This window comes from Haliaeetus albicilla, chromosome 2 (assembly GCF_947461875.1).
Source record: "Haliaeetus albicilla chromosome 2, bHalAlb1.1, whole genome shotgun sequence".
Lineage (NCBI taxonomy): Eukaryota > Metazoa > Chordata > Aves > Accipitriformes > Accipitridae > Haliaeetus > Haliaeetus albicilla.
Window position 1 is genome coordinate 32,522,117 of NC_091484.1, and position 17,761 is coordinate 32,539,877.

General features: G+C 46.3%; 1 protein-coding gene across 1 annotated transcript in view; it reads left to right on the forward strand.

Annotated features, from left to right (window-relative positions):
- The first annotated feature begins 2,963 nt into the window (after window positions 1-2,963).
- Window positions 2,964-17,761, forward strand: part of ITGA9 (integrin subunit alpha 9) — a 230,582-nt gene continuing 215,784 nt past the window's right edge. Inside the window, exons 1-3 of the mRNA XM_069770014.1 lie at window positions 2,964-3,287; window positions 11,248-11,375; window positions 12,699-12,805. Coding sequence (XP_069626115.1) covers window positions 3,118-3,287; window positions 11,248-11,375; window positions 12,699-12,805 — 405 coding nt within the window. The 5' untranslated portion in view covers window positions 2,964-3,117. The remainder of the gene's footprint in view (window positions 3,288-11,247; window positions 11,376-12,698; window positions 12,806-17,761) is intronic.

Sequence of the window (17,761 nt, forward strand, 5' to 3'; positions counted from 1 at the left end):
CCAGTTAAGTGCCTAATTAATCTAGGTGGGTGTAAACTACAAATTAGCCCTACGGTGCAGGTATGGAGCCTCTCTAGATGATGCAAATATCAAGGTTCAAGGAGTGAGAACAGGGATGTAGAAATGCAGATACAGCTATTCCTAGTCTGGTTCCTTCGCAAAGGGTTGGCACACAATTTAATGTACTAGTCCTTGTTCTCAGCCCTTATTTTTACCATCGTATTCATTTAACAGTCCATCGTTATGATGCTTGTCGCTGCAGTTGGATGCTTCCCATCGCTTTCGTAAATGGCACGCCAGGATTTTATCAGCTAAACCTACGCCATTAAGACAGGCAGTTTTTCTTTCTGCTCCGGCTGACAGAATTCCCATTGGATTAAATGTTGTGAGATGACTTCAGTATTTGGATGTGCAGTAAAAGAAAGAAATGGATGGAAGTGTAGTGTTCCTGGCCTTTCTCTGGATGGTCTTCCTTGCCAAGAATGAAGAGCTAAAATTTTTTATGGACTGACACAGTTCCGTATGTATCACTTCTTGCTGAAATAAGTCCTCCCGAGAGCACTCCACTACGTGAGAGACAAGTGCTTCGTTCACCTCATCTAGCCGCCTTGCTTCCCTCCTCCCTCTGGAGATGGATGAACTCGTCGCTCTCTCCAGCGTGTCAGCTCACGTTTCCTTTAACTTTGTCAGAGAGCTGTCTGAGCGTTGTTCAGTGCCCGGGTAATTAATTGAAAAGCCCCATCACTTTCTTGCTTCAAAAGGCAGAGCATTTGGCTTGGTAGTGCTAATGGGATTGCATGTCATTTGTAGAATTTGCTTAATCATGTCATATTGACTTTCTGCCTAAATCAGATTACTTTTATCCATATTGATTGCACAGTTATAAAACACCCGTGAAAATCTTTTCATTAAATGTTATAAATCTCCCTGCTCATATGATGTAAATGCCCTGTTGTTTTCACTTGGTGCTCGAACGAGCAAAGCAGTTCTTTCAATTTGATCATATGCTGAAGGCTGAAGTTACCGATAAGTGACTTTTCCTTTTTATTTGATGTTGAGCACTGTCCTACTTCCGTTTAAGACTGGGCAACGTTCACTTCTCCATATCCCTGGGCATACTTACATGAAGAAGAGAAGACTTGCACTATGCCAACCATCTTAGAAGCCACCTTGAACAAGAGCTTGAAATAATTGTACCGCTAGGGTTTACACAGCAAATGTAAAATTCTTTGATGACTGGAACCCCTTCCTTCCTCCACTGATTTTTTTTTCACCGCACAATTCTGTAGTTAGTACTTCTTTACTAAACTTGTCCCTGGAATATGCCTACGCTAATGTCCACTTTCTGGCATCACAGTCAACGTCAAAAATGGCAGTTTCTAAACAGCAACATATACATATAGCACCAGGGCGCTTGCTCTGAGGGCGGTGCTCAAGGGTGATGCTTATGAACACTCTTCTCCCTGATGAGGATGCTCCCCTGCAGAAACAGGCTATGCTTTTGAAAGAGCCACGTGGATATCATGGAACGGCTTACCACAACGTTCCCTCCCTGCCGAACACACATCCTGGTACAAATCCTTTGCAGAAAACGACGAGACTTTCACCAAGAGCTTCCTGTGCTGAAAGACGATTCGACCTGCAACAGCGTTTTCCCACACCAGCTCTCAAACAGCCCCAACCTCCAGCACTCTGCCCTGAGATCGCTCTTGTCATCAAAAGTAAATTCCCCAGGAACCGTCACGTGCCTACGCAAGAAGTACTGGACCTGGCCGCCCTTCTCCAGCTGCCTGCCAGAAGCAGCAGTTCCCGTTGTCTCCGAGTTCCCGGCCCCTCTGCTCCGGTGTTTCCCAGGATCCGCTCAGCTGCTTCTCCCAGTGCACCTCCTCGTGCACGAGGGGAGAACGTGGAATTACCCAGCCAAAGCCAGGGCTCACAACAACAAATGAAACTCTCGTTTACCTCTGAGGGAGCATTTCTTCTCTGAGATCCTGGTCTCGATCCTCAAGAGGGATCTAAGCACGGTTTCTCATGAATCCTGAGCACTAAAAGGTATTGCTTTTTACTGAATGGTGAAAGGACGGGCTCTATGGGCCCAAGGGTTTTCTAGCACGTAACTCCCCTCCCCTTCTCCTTGCAGAGTGACATGTCCCCCTCGTCTTACCCACTGAGGGAGACTCTCTTCTTGCCTTTGCCCTTGCTCATCTTTTATTGCATGTTTGACTGACTACTTTCACTCTCAGAGAGTCTGACTGTTAAAATATTAGAGCAATTATTTTCAGCGTTTGCTTAGCCACGAAGGTTGCCGCTTCTTTTTCAGACCTCAAGCACTTATGCTGGAAAACACAGGTCTGACTGACTGGGTTTTTTCCCCCAACGTATTTTCATTCGTGTTGCCCTGATAAAAGACACCCCCTCCCCTCACGGCTTCCCTTTTCCCAGGAGAATCTCCCGCTCATTTCGGCGTGACGCGACTCGGGCCCTTCTTCCGTCACCCTGGACGTGCCTCGTCCCTCTCCCGGTGCCAAGCGCCGGGCAGGGCTGACGACCCCAAACGGTGGGCGACCGCTTCCTCCAGCAGCCCTTTCCGGCCCTCGGCTTGGTGCCTCTTCTCTCCCTCCAGGCGTCGACTCTCGACGGACAAAACGAGATTAAAACCGAGGCTAAGCCACAGATCTTCCCTGGGAGAGGGGGACGCTGAGGGGTGGCGGCGGGGCCTCGCGGGGCGCCCACGGGTGCCGCGCCGTTCGGAGCGGGGGGGGGGGGTGTGCCTGCGGGCGGGGCGGGCCGAGGGGGAGCAGGTCGCGTTCACCGGCGGGCTGCTGCGGCGGGGCGCTGCCCGCTCCCGCGGCCGCCAGGGGGCGCCGGCGCCGCGGGGGCGGAGCGGAGCGGGGCGGACGGGGCGCGCAGTCCCCGCGCGTCGCGGCGCGGGGCGCAGCGGAGCCGCGGCGGGGCCGGGCCGGGCCGAGCCGAGCCGAAAGCCGCGGGGCGGGCACAAAAGCGCCGCGCCCGGCCGCGCCGCCTGGGAGTCGGCGGCGGGGTCGGCGCGGTGCTCGGCGGGCCGGGGCTCAGCGCTCAGCGGCGCCGGGACGGGCGGCTGCCCCGGGGGCTCGCAGGATGCCGGCGGCTTCGCGGCGGCGCGGAGCGCGGGTGCTGTGGGCGCTGCTGTGGGCGGCCCTGGCGCGCTGCTACAACGTGGACGTGGGTCGCCCCGTGGTTTTCCAGGGCCCCAACGGCTCCTTCTTCGGGTACTCGGTGCTGCAGCACTACCACGACAGCACGCGGTGGTGAGTAGCGCGGACCCTGCGCGCCCGCGGGGCGGTCAAGCCGCGGGGCGCGGGCGGCGGCGGGGCCGGCGCCGCCGGGGCACCCCCCGCGGCAGGCGGGGAGCGGGAGCCTCCGCCCCGGCCTCCGGGGGCTCTCCCCCGCGCTCCTTCCGCCCCGTCGTGCGGGCGGGCGCGGCGGAGGCAGCGCTGCGGGCCGGGGGGGGGTTCGCCGTGGGGTAACGCGGGGACACCCCCCCCCCCCCGTCGGGCGGTGTTTTAACTCGGGGGTGTCCGTCCCGGGCTGGCAGCGGGCGCTCGGCGTCGGGAGCCCGCTGTCCTGCCGCGGTCCCTCGCCCGGCGGCCCGGCGCTTTGCGCGGCCCCGCTGCCTCGCGGGGAGCCTTCGGCAGCCCGTCTCCTCCTTGGCAGAAAACGCGCGGGGTGCGCGAGGTGATCGGTCACGCCGCGTTAAACGGGAAAGGTTTTAGCAGCGGTCGCCTCCAGCGGGAGCAGCGCGTTCGGCACGGACAGTGCCGACCTCCCCGAGCGCCCCTTGGCGAGGAAGAAGATCCGCCGGTGACTGGAGAGACGTTTCCAAACCGGGAGGCGTCCGTCCCCTCTGTGTGCCCGCTCTTGGCGCGAGGGACCGTAGAGGAAATGTCTCTGTAACTTTCAAGAAAAAAAAAAAAAAAAAAAAAAGGAACGATGATAGAAAGTTTGTCTACATCTCAAAAAATTATGCAAACTGGCAAGCTTCTTGTTTTTTCCCGTTGACTGAAAAGAGCCTTGGAGCATAGTCTGTCTCTCTCTTGTCTGGGTCAGAGGCTCTTTGTTAGAATTAAAACTGATTTCTCTTAATTGGACCGAGTTGATGTCATCTGGTGCACTTCTAATGTGAGTAGGAGCCACTGCTGCCAATAAATGTCCACAAAGCTTGTCTTTATCTTTTACACTTAGATATGGCCCGATTACTCAGCTGTTGATGTTGGAACTATAGTGCACTGTGATATAAATAAATGTATTCATGCTGGCATCCAGTTCTTTAAAAATGAATTTCTTTCACACCCCTTAGTTCACAAGTAGTTGTATGCTCTGCCTTTCTGCATAGTGGCTTTCATGGAGCATCCATTTTTAAAGACTTATCAGAAGACTTCATAGAGGAAAAGCGTTCCGGGAGAAGAAGAGCTCTCAGTTTAAAGCAATGCTTAACTTGGGGCAGGAACCGACAAAGGATATAAAGGCTGAAAGCGACTTGTGTTCAACACAAATTGCTGGGGATTCACAGTGGTGTGAATGAAATGCTGATCTAGTGGGGTATGGTGGCGTGAAAATGACATTATTTGTTGCTCCTTGTGTAGGTGTCTATCATTCTGATCGATAACGCGAATTATTTTCAGATAGCACCTGCTAGTGTGTTTTTTTGTTGTTGTTTTTTTTTTTTTAAGGGGAAGTGGACCAGGGAGGAGAGTCTCTCAGATATCCCACTTTGTTTGGGAACAATGCTGGGCTAGCCATGTTAGGTGTCTGTCTGAAGGCAGGCATCTCTAAGAAGTCTGGTGCTTGGAAAAGTAAAATCTCCAGTTTTCTGAAAATGGAGCTTCTTCATGGCTATGGCACCCAGAAAAAAAAACCCCATGAAGTGTTTTTAAATAAATAATTTGCTAGCCTGAACACCCAGAAGGGTTAACAGCAGCTTAATATGGTCAGCGTCAGCACTGTCAAAAGTTGTAAGGTTGGGATTGTCACCACTGACGGGAAAGCTCCTCTTTCCATTTTGGAACCAGGGAGTTTGTTTTCACGGGTGCTTCAAAATCCTGTGCCCAACAGACTCTGGAATAACAAATTTGGGAGATGTGTTTTTTACAGTCTCCTTGACTCTAGTTTGCTATATGCGTGTGTGCCTGCAGCCTAAAGGTCAAGGGACAGCAATGAATTTCTCTGCTTTTAAAAGTATATGCAGCCTTCTTCCAGTTTTCTGAAGATGCCATCCCCTGTACTGGATAGGCATATTCTGAGTGCAGGCAGGGGTTTTGCATAGTGCAACATAGTGTCAATTTTAAGCCTTTAACATATTTCTTCTGGAAAGCTTAAAAGATCTGCCCCATCTTCTTTGACATTCAGACCATCAAAGGGCTGAACCCTTGTCAGTGCCTTTAGCTATGCCCACTTCAACTGGGCATAAAGGCTTGCAGTATTATATAGTACTATTTTAAAACCATATTTATACTGTACAGAATCTTATTTCTGCCTTCAGACATCACTTTGGAGCATAAAAGTCTCTGATTTCCTGTTTAAAGCGATTACCCGTTGCAGGTTATTGAAATACAAGAAACAATCCCGGTTATTGGATGAGTGTAGAGGGAAATGTTTAGTAGAGGTGACGACATTTTTCAGATTTGTCAGGTTTTTGTGTGTGAAGCTTTTGTGTGCAAAAGCTATAGAGATATTTCCCTAACGGGCTGGGTGATTTTTAATTTTTTTTTTTTTTTCCTCCCTTCTCATTCAGATGTGATATTCTGTGGAAAGGTTGAAGTATGATATAGAGAATATATAATAAAAATGTTTTCCATTCATCCCATTGTAGTATATAGCTTCTCTTAATAGTCATAGGGTTATTATTTGGTTTTGTGCATCAGCTTGCTTCTTAGCTGTGTAGCTTTTCTTCACCCAAAGAAGACTTACGATTTCAGTTTCTCATGCATGTTTGGCCTGTACCCTACAGTGGGCAGTAGTTAAGCTAAGTTAACTTTAGACAGTAATGTTTTGGCCATTCATGGTTTGCCTGGTGAGCTGTACGCTATGTGAGCCTGCAAAAATGTGATTGATCATACCCGGTAAACCAATTCAGGGTTTGGTGATTCTTGAGGATTTATATTCTTGCAGGAGGAAAGAAAAGGGGGATATTTGGTTTGAAATATCACATCAGATAAATGTGAATAGTCAGGCTGCCACACAGCCCTCGACACAGAAATGATAGTGGAATATGGTTATTCAGCCTCCACTGCGACAGTGGAGTAAGTCAGTGCCTTTGACCTGTGTGAAATGGTTAATTGCAATGATGCTTCCGTTTAGGAGTTGTTTTTGCACAGTTTTCATCTCCAGAAAAGTTTGTCATCACAGATGTGCTGGGGTTATTGTATTTCTGACAACGTCTCCTTTTCCTTCCTTATGCGGGTTTTGTGACTGTAAATCTTGAAAGATTTACCTGGTTCCCCACCATTGCCATTTTCGGTCGAGTAAGAACCAGGTGGCTACTTGCATTTGGAGCAGAGACAAGCTGAAGTGCTTCTGTTCTCTGGATATAATTTTGAAGCTTGGAGTAAAGACCCTACAAAGCGACCAAGAATGTTGCTTGCTTTGCTTTCCTTCAGACAGTTTAAGAAGAAACAAATGTCAATTTTGCCCCAGTGAAAAAATGTTAATAATGTGACATCTCAGATCGTTCTTTTTTAAAATACGATGTTACTTTATCTCTCTCCTTTCCCCTCCCTATGCCCCCTTCTTGCTGACACCCTCAAATCCCTCAGCAAGTCCAGGGTAACAACTTTATCCTTTCTGGCAACATGATCTGGCACGAAAAACTAATGCAGTCAGTTTAGTTGCATGGTGTCCTGCTGCGAGTTTTACAATAAGGAATGAGTCTGGTTTCTGTGCTGTTGCTTCATTCCTTCGGCCGTGCTCTTCACCGGCTTGAGCTGCCGCTGAAATAACAAAGGCTGTTCTGCATCTCAGGCTGAAGGATACGTGTCGTTAGTGCATGGTGTACTTGTGTGCAACCAGAAGGAAAGTGCGGGAACAGACTGACCGTGTAGAGGCTGGGTGTTGTGTTAGCAATGCTGTGTTGCACGAGCGATGTAGTGATGCTGTAGGTGCTGCCGCGGCATTTCAGGGGACCTGGGCTTCCTGTTGTTGGTCACAGGTCATCCATCTGCTGTCCAAATAACAGCCCTCCCCCTTCTTGCTCTGCACGTAGTGGATGAATCACTGAGGTTTTTATTTCGAGGGCTTAGCATGTGACAGAGACCTTTCTGAAGGGAAGAAACTCAGCTGGGATATGCTGATGGTGCACCCTCCTCTGGTGCTGCTTTTGAAGTCTGCTGTGGTATGCGAGGATATTTAAAGACTTTTTCTCTCTGCCACTTAACATTGCAGTGAGGCGAGGTACCTATACTCCCCAGTCCTTGAGCTGTGATTGCCTAATCGTTGCCGGCATGCTGTAGGCTGATGCTTAATGTGCTTGGCATCTCTCCATGCCATCAGTCAGCTCGATACTTTCGTTCACTGTTCCTTCTGCTAAATGCAGCACTTAATTTCCAAATCTGTATTTCCCGAGGGTCAATCACCAGCAAAGTGATAGTTACTGTTCTGCAGGAAGTAATTTTAAGGAGGTGTGGATTTCCACACGGCCAGAAAAGCTTCTTGTCATCCATTAATACTGGCTGCTGTGGGTCCTGCAATGTGATGGTTTCTGGCCACGTAGCTGCGTAGTTGTCTCCATACAGATGAGGGCGTTTGTCCTTCATCATGCGAGCATGAAATCAAGAACAGAAGGTTAAATGGTCTCTCTGCCTGCTGCTCCTCATGTCAGTTCAGACCCCAGTACTTGGTTCAAAGCTCTGTGCATATCAAGCAAAAGTGACCCTAAAATGGCCCCAAACCCCACTCCTACTGCCCTTGGTTCTCTTTGATGGAAAGTAATCCCTTTCTCTTGATGGGGTTTCCCCTTCAAGCTGTTTTCATGCAGCTACTCGCAAATATCCTAAGGGCTTCCTGCAGACTATTACAGTTGTGGTGAGAGCCGGCACTCATTGATAATCTCTGCAAAGAGTACTGCCCACATCATAAGCCTTTTGGCAAAAGGCTGGAGAACTGCTGGTGCTTGCTTGCTGACAATCCAGGTAGTCCTATAGCAGCACTGGAAATCTCTACCACAAAATTAGGCTATTTTAAATGAAAGCTGGTTAAACTAGTTGGAATACATTGGAAGGTTGCCTGATGATAGCAAGAGGACAGGGTTCTACTTCTGCTGGCTGTTTAAGTATCTTCTGTGTTTACACCAGGCAAGACTCCACTGAAATGCAAGAAGGCTGTATTAGGCTCTAAGGCTTTGGTTTGAAATGTATTTCTGTTTCAGTATGGTACCAGAGAAAAACACCTACTCTGGCTGCAGCGTTGTTTCACGGAAGTTGCAAAGGATTTCAAAGGTGCTTTAATATGTAGGGGGGGATACAAAACAGGTGTTTGTTTTGCTCGATGAGTCCCAAAATATTTGGATGCAAATGAGTCTTCTATCCAGGTCTGCTGAAAAGTCTCATGACAATTAAATAGGTGGCTTTCTTCCAACAGTTAAGCTGTTACATACAGAAACTTTATGAAAGAGCAGAGGACTCTTTTCTTGACAAAGGAAATATTCCAGTGTCAAACCTTTGAATAAAACCGAAGTAAGTGGTATGTGGCAAATACCAACTTGACCAAGCAAAAAGCATGTGAACCAACAGAAAATCTCCCATCTCCCTGAAGGTGACTGTCTTAGGCCACAGGCGAGGAGCATGGCTCATGACAGATAGAACAGTAGATTTGCAAAGGTTTCACCTGCTGGGGTCTAGGTGCAAGAGTGAAAGAATGAGACAAGATCCTAATATGACATAGTATGTGATGTAGGTAATGTACCGAATTTGAACGTATGGGCATTCAGGACAATCCAAAATAGATTTGCTTTTGGCACACATCACCAGTTGCCTTTACTGGCTGCTTCCTTCTGCTCAGTCCACACAAAGAAATGGCAACAGATGTTTTCTTTTTGAAAGGTATATTTGCTCAAGATAGCAATATTATCTGTGCCAGTAGCCTACTCAGATCATTAATTATCAGTTTTTCCCGTTCAGATTTTTAAAGAGAGCTGAAGAGTCTTTGTGATTTAGGCTCCTTCATCTCCATCTTGTGTTCTGCAACCCAAGGTAACTTGTGCACTAATTGCCGAAACATATTTACTTTTATAAGGTTAGAGCAAAGCTTCTTTTAAACTGGAGGTCAATGTGGGCTACATTTTCTTATTGTTATAACAGGTCATAGAAACAGTTTCTTGCCATTTGCAATCTGAACTCATAACTCTTTAAGCTACTAGTATCCCCCCTTATTTATTTTTGTTAGACCTCATGAATGTCAATAAGTGAATGACATGCATTCATCGCCTGTGTAAATGAAATGATTGGCATTTGATTTTCTGCCTGCCGCCTGCCTGCTGGGATTTCCATTTGGAGCTATTATTTCAGGCTGCTTTGCGCTTGCTCCTCAACGTGTGCAGGCTTTGTAGGTTTTAGCAACCTAAGTATTTCGGACATTAATTCTTCTCACTTGTGAAAACATGATGTGCATTGTAGAGTGCAGCCCCATCAAACTTCTCCAAATGATACAGCTTAGCTCATGAAACTTTGGAGAAAATGGTTGCTTAATGTAGGGCTTTCTCTTCTTCTTGTAAATGTATTTCCAAGTGCCACAGGACAGTTTTGTTGCATCCTGGGAAGCGTGTAGGCAGTGGAGATGTGCTGCTGTTTCATATAGACCAGACTGATGCAGGAACAGCTCTTCCGGGTGGTTCAGGTTGACCCTGGACACGTGCATGCCTTGTGCCTTGGGTCTCCCTGTGTTTACTGGGATAGTGATGATGGGTGGTGGTTGGGGATGGAACCTTAAATTGGAGGATGAAGGAGAGGTTGCTTAAAACAAGGAAAGCTTCAGTTTTGGGGCTTGTGCTGGGCTGTCCGTCTGTGCTGTGGGTGGGCTGTGTACGCGGACTGACTTTGCACTAGTAGCTCTTTATCCCTTTAGTGGGTAAACCAAGAAGAGTTTCTCCTTGGTCAGCTGCTGCCTCCCAAGTAGCAGGCTGGATCTGTGCATGCAAGTGCTGGAGGCTCAGTCTGTTAGAGATGAGCACCCTTAGTTCCAGCCCTGGGCTTAACTTCAGAGAGGATTTTGTTACATGCAGAAGCTCTGCCCTGCCTCACAGTGCAAGGGTATCTGCAGAACTGGTACTAAACTACCTGATGCTCCCCACTGCCCTCCCTGGAGCTGCCTTCCTCCTGCTTAGCTTCCCTCCTCATGCTCCTGTGCCCAGATCTGGGCTCACAATCAGCTGAGAAAGATTGTCCCTTTAATGAGGAGGTGGTAAAAGGGCTCCCTTAATACTTGTGCCTCCCCTGTAATCCTCTGCAAAAAGCACCCCTTAGGGCATGAGCAGCTGCCAGCTTGTTAAACAGTTAACTGGATTGTAACACAAGTGATTAAAAAGTGCTCATCATCTTTCAAGGGTACGTTAGGGAACCCTATGGTCAGAGCTTGTGCATTGGTGCTTCACAGAGACAGTAGCTCTCACACAGGATAAATAGTCCAGGTATAGTGTTCACAGCCTTAGTGATAAACACGGGTTGATAGCAATGCACTGTGGAAGAGGTTTGCTCCTGTGTTGTTGGCTGGGTGTTTTCGTTGTTGTCTTTTAAAGCTGTAGTTACATAAAGTGTTCTGACAATGGGGTGCCTCAACTTTCTCAACAAGCTTATTAATCTTTGGCTAGCTGGCAAGCACGCAGGTTCAGATTTTATCCTCTTATGGGTGTGTGTATTAGCTCTTGTAGGTTCTTGGATTGATAGGGATGTAGTTAAAACTGAGGAAAAATGGGTGCAGCTGCTCCTGTCTCTCCTAATAGTTTCCTAAATGCTTTTGGGGGTGGGGGGCGGTGCTTTAAATGTGTTACAATCCTAATGGAAATTTAACTTGTTAAAGTATTTGTGGCTTTGCTGGGGAAAAATGCCTTTATTGTGTATAGTGTTTTCAGTTTGCGAGTCAATGCCATCATTTTACAAGGTTGCTGGAGGAAGTCCTTTTGCTGAGGAAGCTCTAGCAATGTGAACCTTGCTGTTGTTTTATTATTTTTTTTTTTCTTTTCTCCTGAAATTAATCACTTGTTACTTTGCTTTTGGTTTCCAGGGTCTTGGTTGGTGCTCCCAGGGCAGAATCTAAATACAGCACCTCTGTTCAGTCCCCAGGAGCAGTGTTTAAATGTCGAGTCCATACCAATCCTGACAGAAGATGCACAGAACTGGATATGGGTCGAGGTAGGCAGTTGCGATGCTTGGGGGGGGGGGAGATGGAGGAAACCAAAAAAACCAAACCATACCCCAAATGGCTAGCAATCCTCCTGACAGCTTCAAAGAGGCCCCAAGACACTGAGAGGGATTCGTCAGCCTCTCCTGACAGATTTTGAGCACTGGTAGTAAAGGTGTCATATTCTCTTCAGCATTACAAAACAGCATCCCACCTGGGGCTGGTGTTCTCCCAGTGGCCCTGCTCTCTCTCTGTCTCTCTCCAGCGAGCAACCAGGCAAAGGTGGATTTTTCCCTGCCTACCCTAAGCTGCTGTCTTTTCTCCACCTGCTTCGGTATGGCTTTGCAGCATGTCGGTGGGTATGTGAGTGGTTGGGAGCGCTGCTGCCTGCTCCAGGCAGTGCTGAAATAGGGGTGTGTGGGATGACCCCAGGCAGTGCCTTGGTGGGCCCATGATGTGTGGTGTTATTAGCAACGTGGGGATTAGTGGGTTCCCTCGCAATGCAGCAAATCATTCCTTGGGTTTGCTTCTTGTGCTAAAGGAAGTAAGTTTCTCTGTGAGAGCCATGCTTGTACAGTATTGCACGTGACCAGGATTGACTCTGGTTTCTTTGATGTCCTGTCCCAACTCAGGGGGAAGGGGAGTCCTAAAGTAAAACTCTGATCTAAAATCTCGTGCTGGATTCCAATGGAGAGAACTGAAGCCTTTTAATATTTTGCTCTTCTTGGTGACATGCATGTTGCTGCTTTCTCTGCCTATGAAAAAGGCATGTTAGTATTGTTCATCTTTTCATGAATGAGTCAAGTATAATTTATTTTATGAAGCTTACTTGTGTTAAAACAGTATTTTGGCTAAGTTTGATTTGTCCTGCTACTGTAATGTAAACTGTGTCTTAAGGATTTGTGAATACTGCCTGACAGGACTAAAGATTTGGGCTTCAATTTTTTTTAAATGCTCCAGAACTCATTTTCAAGAGTAATTTTTGCTTTGATTGCATTCTGCAGGCAATCCCACATATCTCCCATTGACTTCATTTGGATGGATTATTCAAGTAGAGCTGTGGAGATGCTGTAACAGCTGCTGGCTGTTTGGGACAGGGTCTGTCCTCTAGTATGTATTTGTATGATGCCTAGTAAGAGTGAGAGCATCACCCTGATTAATGCATGCAAGAACTCAAAATGCATACAAGAACTCGAACAAATCAGGATGCAAGGGAAAAGAAAAGCACTGTCAGGCAGATGTTTGATGGGCAATCTCTTTTCTTGTAGGGATTCTCTGGTGGGTTTTTAAAACTCATGTCTCCTTGCCTTGCTGCCTTTCTGATCTTTCTGTAGGCAATTCTCGGGGCACACTCTGTGGAAAGACCTGCAGAGAAGACAGAGATGACGAATGGATGGGTGTGAGCCTGGCTAGACAGCCGAAGGCTGGTGGAAGCGTGCTGGTAAGTCCACTCTTTTCTTTGATCTCATGAAAACCGTTGCTGCTGTCTGACTCTAATGCTAAACACGTCAGGATTAATGTGTTCGGCAGTGACTGACAGAGTCCAGCTTTACGGGCAGCATATTCTGTAGCCCCTTCCTTCAAGCGGAAGGAAAAGTGAGCCCCAGCCAGAAAGCTTTATTTATAGAGGGAAGACTTCAAAGCCGTCACACCTGACTTGTGTCACCCAAGGGCTTCCTCCTAAATCTGAGGGATTAAATCTTTGAACTGAATAAATAGAACTTTGTCTGGGAGGTACCTGCTAGTTTGTTCTTTTTGTTTAGGTAGGGAATATGTATGCATCCATTTTCCCTGAGCGTATGTATTGCTTGTCAGAACGTACAGTCAAAAATGCAAGATGAGTCTTTGTGGCAATATTTTTTCCTTATGTATATTAATTTTCCATTAATGAGGCAGAAGAGTTGCGAGTAGAGATGCCTTAGTTGTGTGTGGGTGGCCTTGTTGTCTTTGATATGGTTACCATGCACATAGACAGGTCAAGGAGAGCAGATGTGATCCTTAGGATGAGGAATTTATCTTTGCAAAACAACATTTCCTGTGTTGGAAAAAAAATAATCGTAGAGAGCTGGGCAAAAATCTTTCTAAAATTCATGGTTATATTATGATCAATAGTTGTCTGTGTTTACATCCGCGGTTGGGTTCTGACTGTCTACCTGATTGAGTCTGTCTGCAGGAATGTTAACCGAAATAAAAAAAAGAATTGCAGTAAAATGTTGTGCATAGTATATGTGGCAGGCAAATTTCAAGCTCTTATCAGAGTAACCCTGACAACAATCTAATTCTAAAGACTGCTGTTTGGGTGTCGGAAACCTCCAGTATGACCCCATATTTCCCATGAAATAGGGGATTGCCCTGGTACTTGGCATCAAACTGTCACAAAGCTGCTAGTGAGAAAGATCTTGCACAATGATTACTGTGCCAACGACGTGTGTAAGGCAAGTGGACAAAGCTGCTTCACTCAAAGGCATTTTTCTTAATATGAGCTTAGAGTCCAAATGATTACACCCTAAGTCCTCGCAGACCAACTTCCCCATGGGGGGGCAGGTGGTTTTTATACCTTTCTGTGATAGTAGTATGGTATTTTATCTGATTGTCTCTTTTGGTGTACAGCTCGTTAGTGCTATAGCGGCTGGCTGATGCTTTACTTTTCTTGGATGTCTTAAATGTGTTCAGCACTAGAGGAGGAGGGGAAAAAGAGAGGCATAAATGAAATACCCTGTAAACGTACAGCAGACCACAAAATTAAGGCATTCATGTAGTGTAAGCAATTCATGTTTTCAAGGGATATCCTGATCTGTATTTGTGCTCAGAGTCCTGCGTGACAACTGAGGAGTAACTTGCACTGATCAGGATAACACTACCTCAAGACAGCATCCACTCGATTTTCCAGTCATCTGGCTGAACTAGACAAATTCTTGTCCCATTTTCAGAAGGTAGCACATACACTTTTTTTAGGCAACACTGAGACATTTTTGAAAAAATGATACCTTAAGAATAATGGTTTTGTGGTTTAAAGGGGAACAGGTTGCAGCTGATGCTTAGGTGTCATTTCCTTAGACAAAAGCAGCAAAGGAAGGGAAAGCTGGTGGGGAAAAAAGCCGGGCAACTACCAAGGCTGGGGCTGGCTGCTAGCTGGCTGAGGGGAGGCTACAAGGGTGAAAGACATGGGCAGGCTGTGAGGGCTTAGGTTGGGGCTGAGGGGACAGAAATTTCGGACGTAAAGCAGGTTTAAAAGCAAAATGTAGCTAAAGTAAAATGTGCAGCTGGTGATGTGCTTGTTCTGGTGCAGCTTAAGCTGGTAAAATGTCTCCACAAGTTATGCTGATTTAAGGTAGTCCTAAACCAGCCCTCTGATGAGATTATACTGCCCTCACCAAATATATTGTGTCCGGATGCTCAAGGATGTTTAAATATCTAATTCCTATTGATATTTATCACCAAAGCACTCTGTCTTAAACTAGTAGTTCTACATCTGTGCACACCTGTGTGTGGACAGAGCCTGGAATGAAGAAGGCATATGGATTGCTTTGTGGATGGAAAATACCTAGCTGTTTCAGGGGACTGTTACTCTGTTTTGAGATAACTTTTTAATGAAAAAGATTTGTGACTTTCCCATAAGCAGATGGGTTTTTATACATGTGCTCCTCTAATTTTAAAGATAAGGATTTCTTTAAAATGCAGCTCTTCTTTGAAGCCTCTATGAGAAACTGGTATTCTGAGGAGACTTATCTGAATGCGTGTTTGTGGCCCTATCTGCTGATTTTTAGCTTTTTAATGAAATTACTAGCTAACTCTCATGAGCAATTCCATGTAGTTAGGAGTGTGTGCAGTCTATATTGTAGGCATTACAGCTCTATTTACTGCATCTCTTCCAGGGATTCCTTTAAGTCAGAGTTGTATCTTTGTGGTCAATAGCCCTGGATGGATATTTTTTTTTTTTTTTTTTCATACATAAGGGTAGTTGCTTTTTAAACCTGTGTGAACTATTCATGCTCTTGATGTCCTGTGTTAGAGGAATTAGTCCCACAGTTTAACTGTGGATTTTACAAAGAAGTTGTTGCTTTTGCTTTGAAACTGCTTAGTGGCTTAAATTTCTGTCTTATCAGCCTTCCCCAATTGCCTGATGAGAGTACCAGCTTCAGTGGAAAGGGGTGGTAGGGAAGGTGAGGAGTGTGCAGGGGGGCTTTAGCTGGTGTTTGGTAAAAAGTGGATTGCGTTTGAACCCATATTGTGCCAGAATGTTACTGAACCAGAGTTCTATGTTTGTGTGACGGACTAAATAGAAAAGCATCAAACAATGAGGATTTAAACAAATGAAGACGTAAGATTAGCTAAAAAAGCTCTGAGTTTGCAGTTCAGTGGCTTCCTGTTCTCAGGTATGCTATCAGTCAATATTTGCATTAATCTAAGTGCTGCAATAATACAGCTGAGATTGCCAGCTCTTTCCAAACTGAAATGGCAAAAGTCCTCCTTTTACTTTTGTTGAGAGAGGAACCAGGGACAGTGCATTATGATTTGGAGATAAGCCACATCCTTCAGTCTTCCTCTTCCTAAATACCCACCACATCAGTCATTACTCTGGTTTTTATCAAATGTTGCTATTTTTCATTTAAAGTAGCTGACTTACTGGGACATTTAGTGATTGTGTGTGTGTCTGTAAAAAAACCCATCACTGCAACAAAGCCAAAGTCCTAGGAAAGAGCAAACCAGAAGTGGTCTGACAGTGACATGTTCAAAAAGTCCCTTGTTTGTACTCTGACTTTAGGAGTCAGCGGAGGGCTCTATAAGGACCATGCATTCACGTGGGGCGTTCGGCCTCTGAAGTGAAGCCTGGGTGTCTTGTGTTGCTTTTCCTACGGTGCAAAGCCTGTGGCTGGTGTTCAATAGGCAAAAGAGCAAAGTGGCTGCAGTTCTGAAATGGCCTATTCATTACATTGTGGTAATGCAGTGTCTGCTGTCAATGGAGACCTCCGTGTGCTTTGCCCTGAAGCGTTTTATTTTGCTTCACAGGTTTGCATCCTTTTTCCCCTGTCCCATTGTGGAGCTGGAGCCTGTGCCCTGGCAGCAGCTGCTGAGCACCAAAGTGTGCTGACGGCTTCCACATTGTACAGGGCCCTGCCTATGGCTTGTATCTGAAAAAGGGTGTGTAAGCTGTCAGTTGTTTGCAATCACCTTAGGAAAAAAAAAACCCACAGACAAACCTTATCTACAGCATCAAATTCAGGTGACTCATCTCTGTTCCCAAGACCTCTTCAGACATGTGCCATCAAAGAAGGAAGGCTGTGGCCACCTTTGGTAGCACATCATCTTGCCTCAGTAACGTTGAATAATGCGGGGACTGCGTAGTGTAATCCAACTAAACATTTTTGGGAAGGCAGGAGAACCAAAAGCAGCTGTGGATGAGCTTTGCTATGGCAGGAAGACAAAGGTACTGGTTGCCTGGCTGCAGAGAAATGAGTTTCAGGGAGGAAGAGGAGTTGGTCCACTCCTGTCCATTGGGAAAATACCAAATTCTGCAGCTGTGGCATGGGGGTGGCTGGGGAAGCCCCTGCTGAGATAACTGAGGTGGAGCTCATCTCTTGGAGCTATGGGTACGAGCTGTCTGCAGACTCAGGGAGTCAGCAGTAAACTTTAGTGTGCCTGAATACACAGCGTGATGAAGATACAGAAAGGTGATCATTAAAAAAAAAAAAATCCAAACCAAAAACCCACCCAAACAAAACCAAAACCCTAACAGGTTAGGTAAGTGTGCCCAGAATTGCTGAAGTGAGCCCATAGTCTCCAGTTGATTTTGAATGTACTTCTTGGGCACCAGCTCCTTTTTTCCTCCTTATATTGTTCTGTCTTGGCCTCTGCACCTCACTCCTGGGCAAAGCCTCCTGCTTGTGATGAAATGCTGCTGCTTTCCTTGACTCTGTCATTTGTGCTCCTCTGGGAGAGATTAGTAGGTTAATTTATGTGGGTCCCTTGCAGTTTCTGAGATATAAAATGTCAAGGAATTTACAATATCACAATCCTTTATTTATCTTTCCATAATTTTAAAAAATACTCTTGGTCTGTTTCTGTTTGAGTTTATATCCGGAGTTGGGATTGACTTGACTGTTGCTTTAATGGTGTATGTCTTTATTGTACTGTCTTTAAAAGGGCTGTGCATGTGTATATTTGTGCTCGCAGCACAGATCTGTCAGGAGAGAAACTATTTCCTGGTTACTCTGAAAATGAGCGTTTCATGTGCTGGCTTTTTGTTGCTGTTGAATTTTGAATGAGTGGTGCATGGGGATTAAAATCATAACTAAGCTTCCTTAAAGCACATAAGGGAGTCCCCAAAGCTGCTCTTTGCAGGACTCCTCACATGCATTTGGCTGTTGAGCAGAGTATCATCAGAAGGATCCTTCGC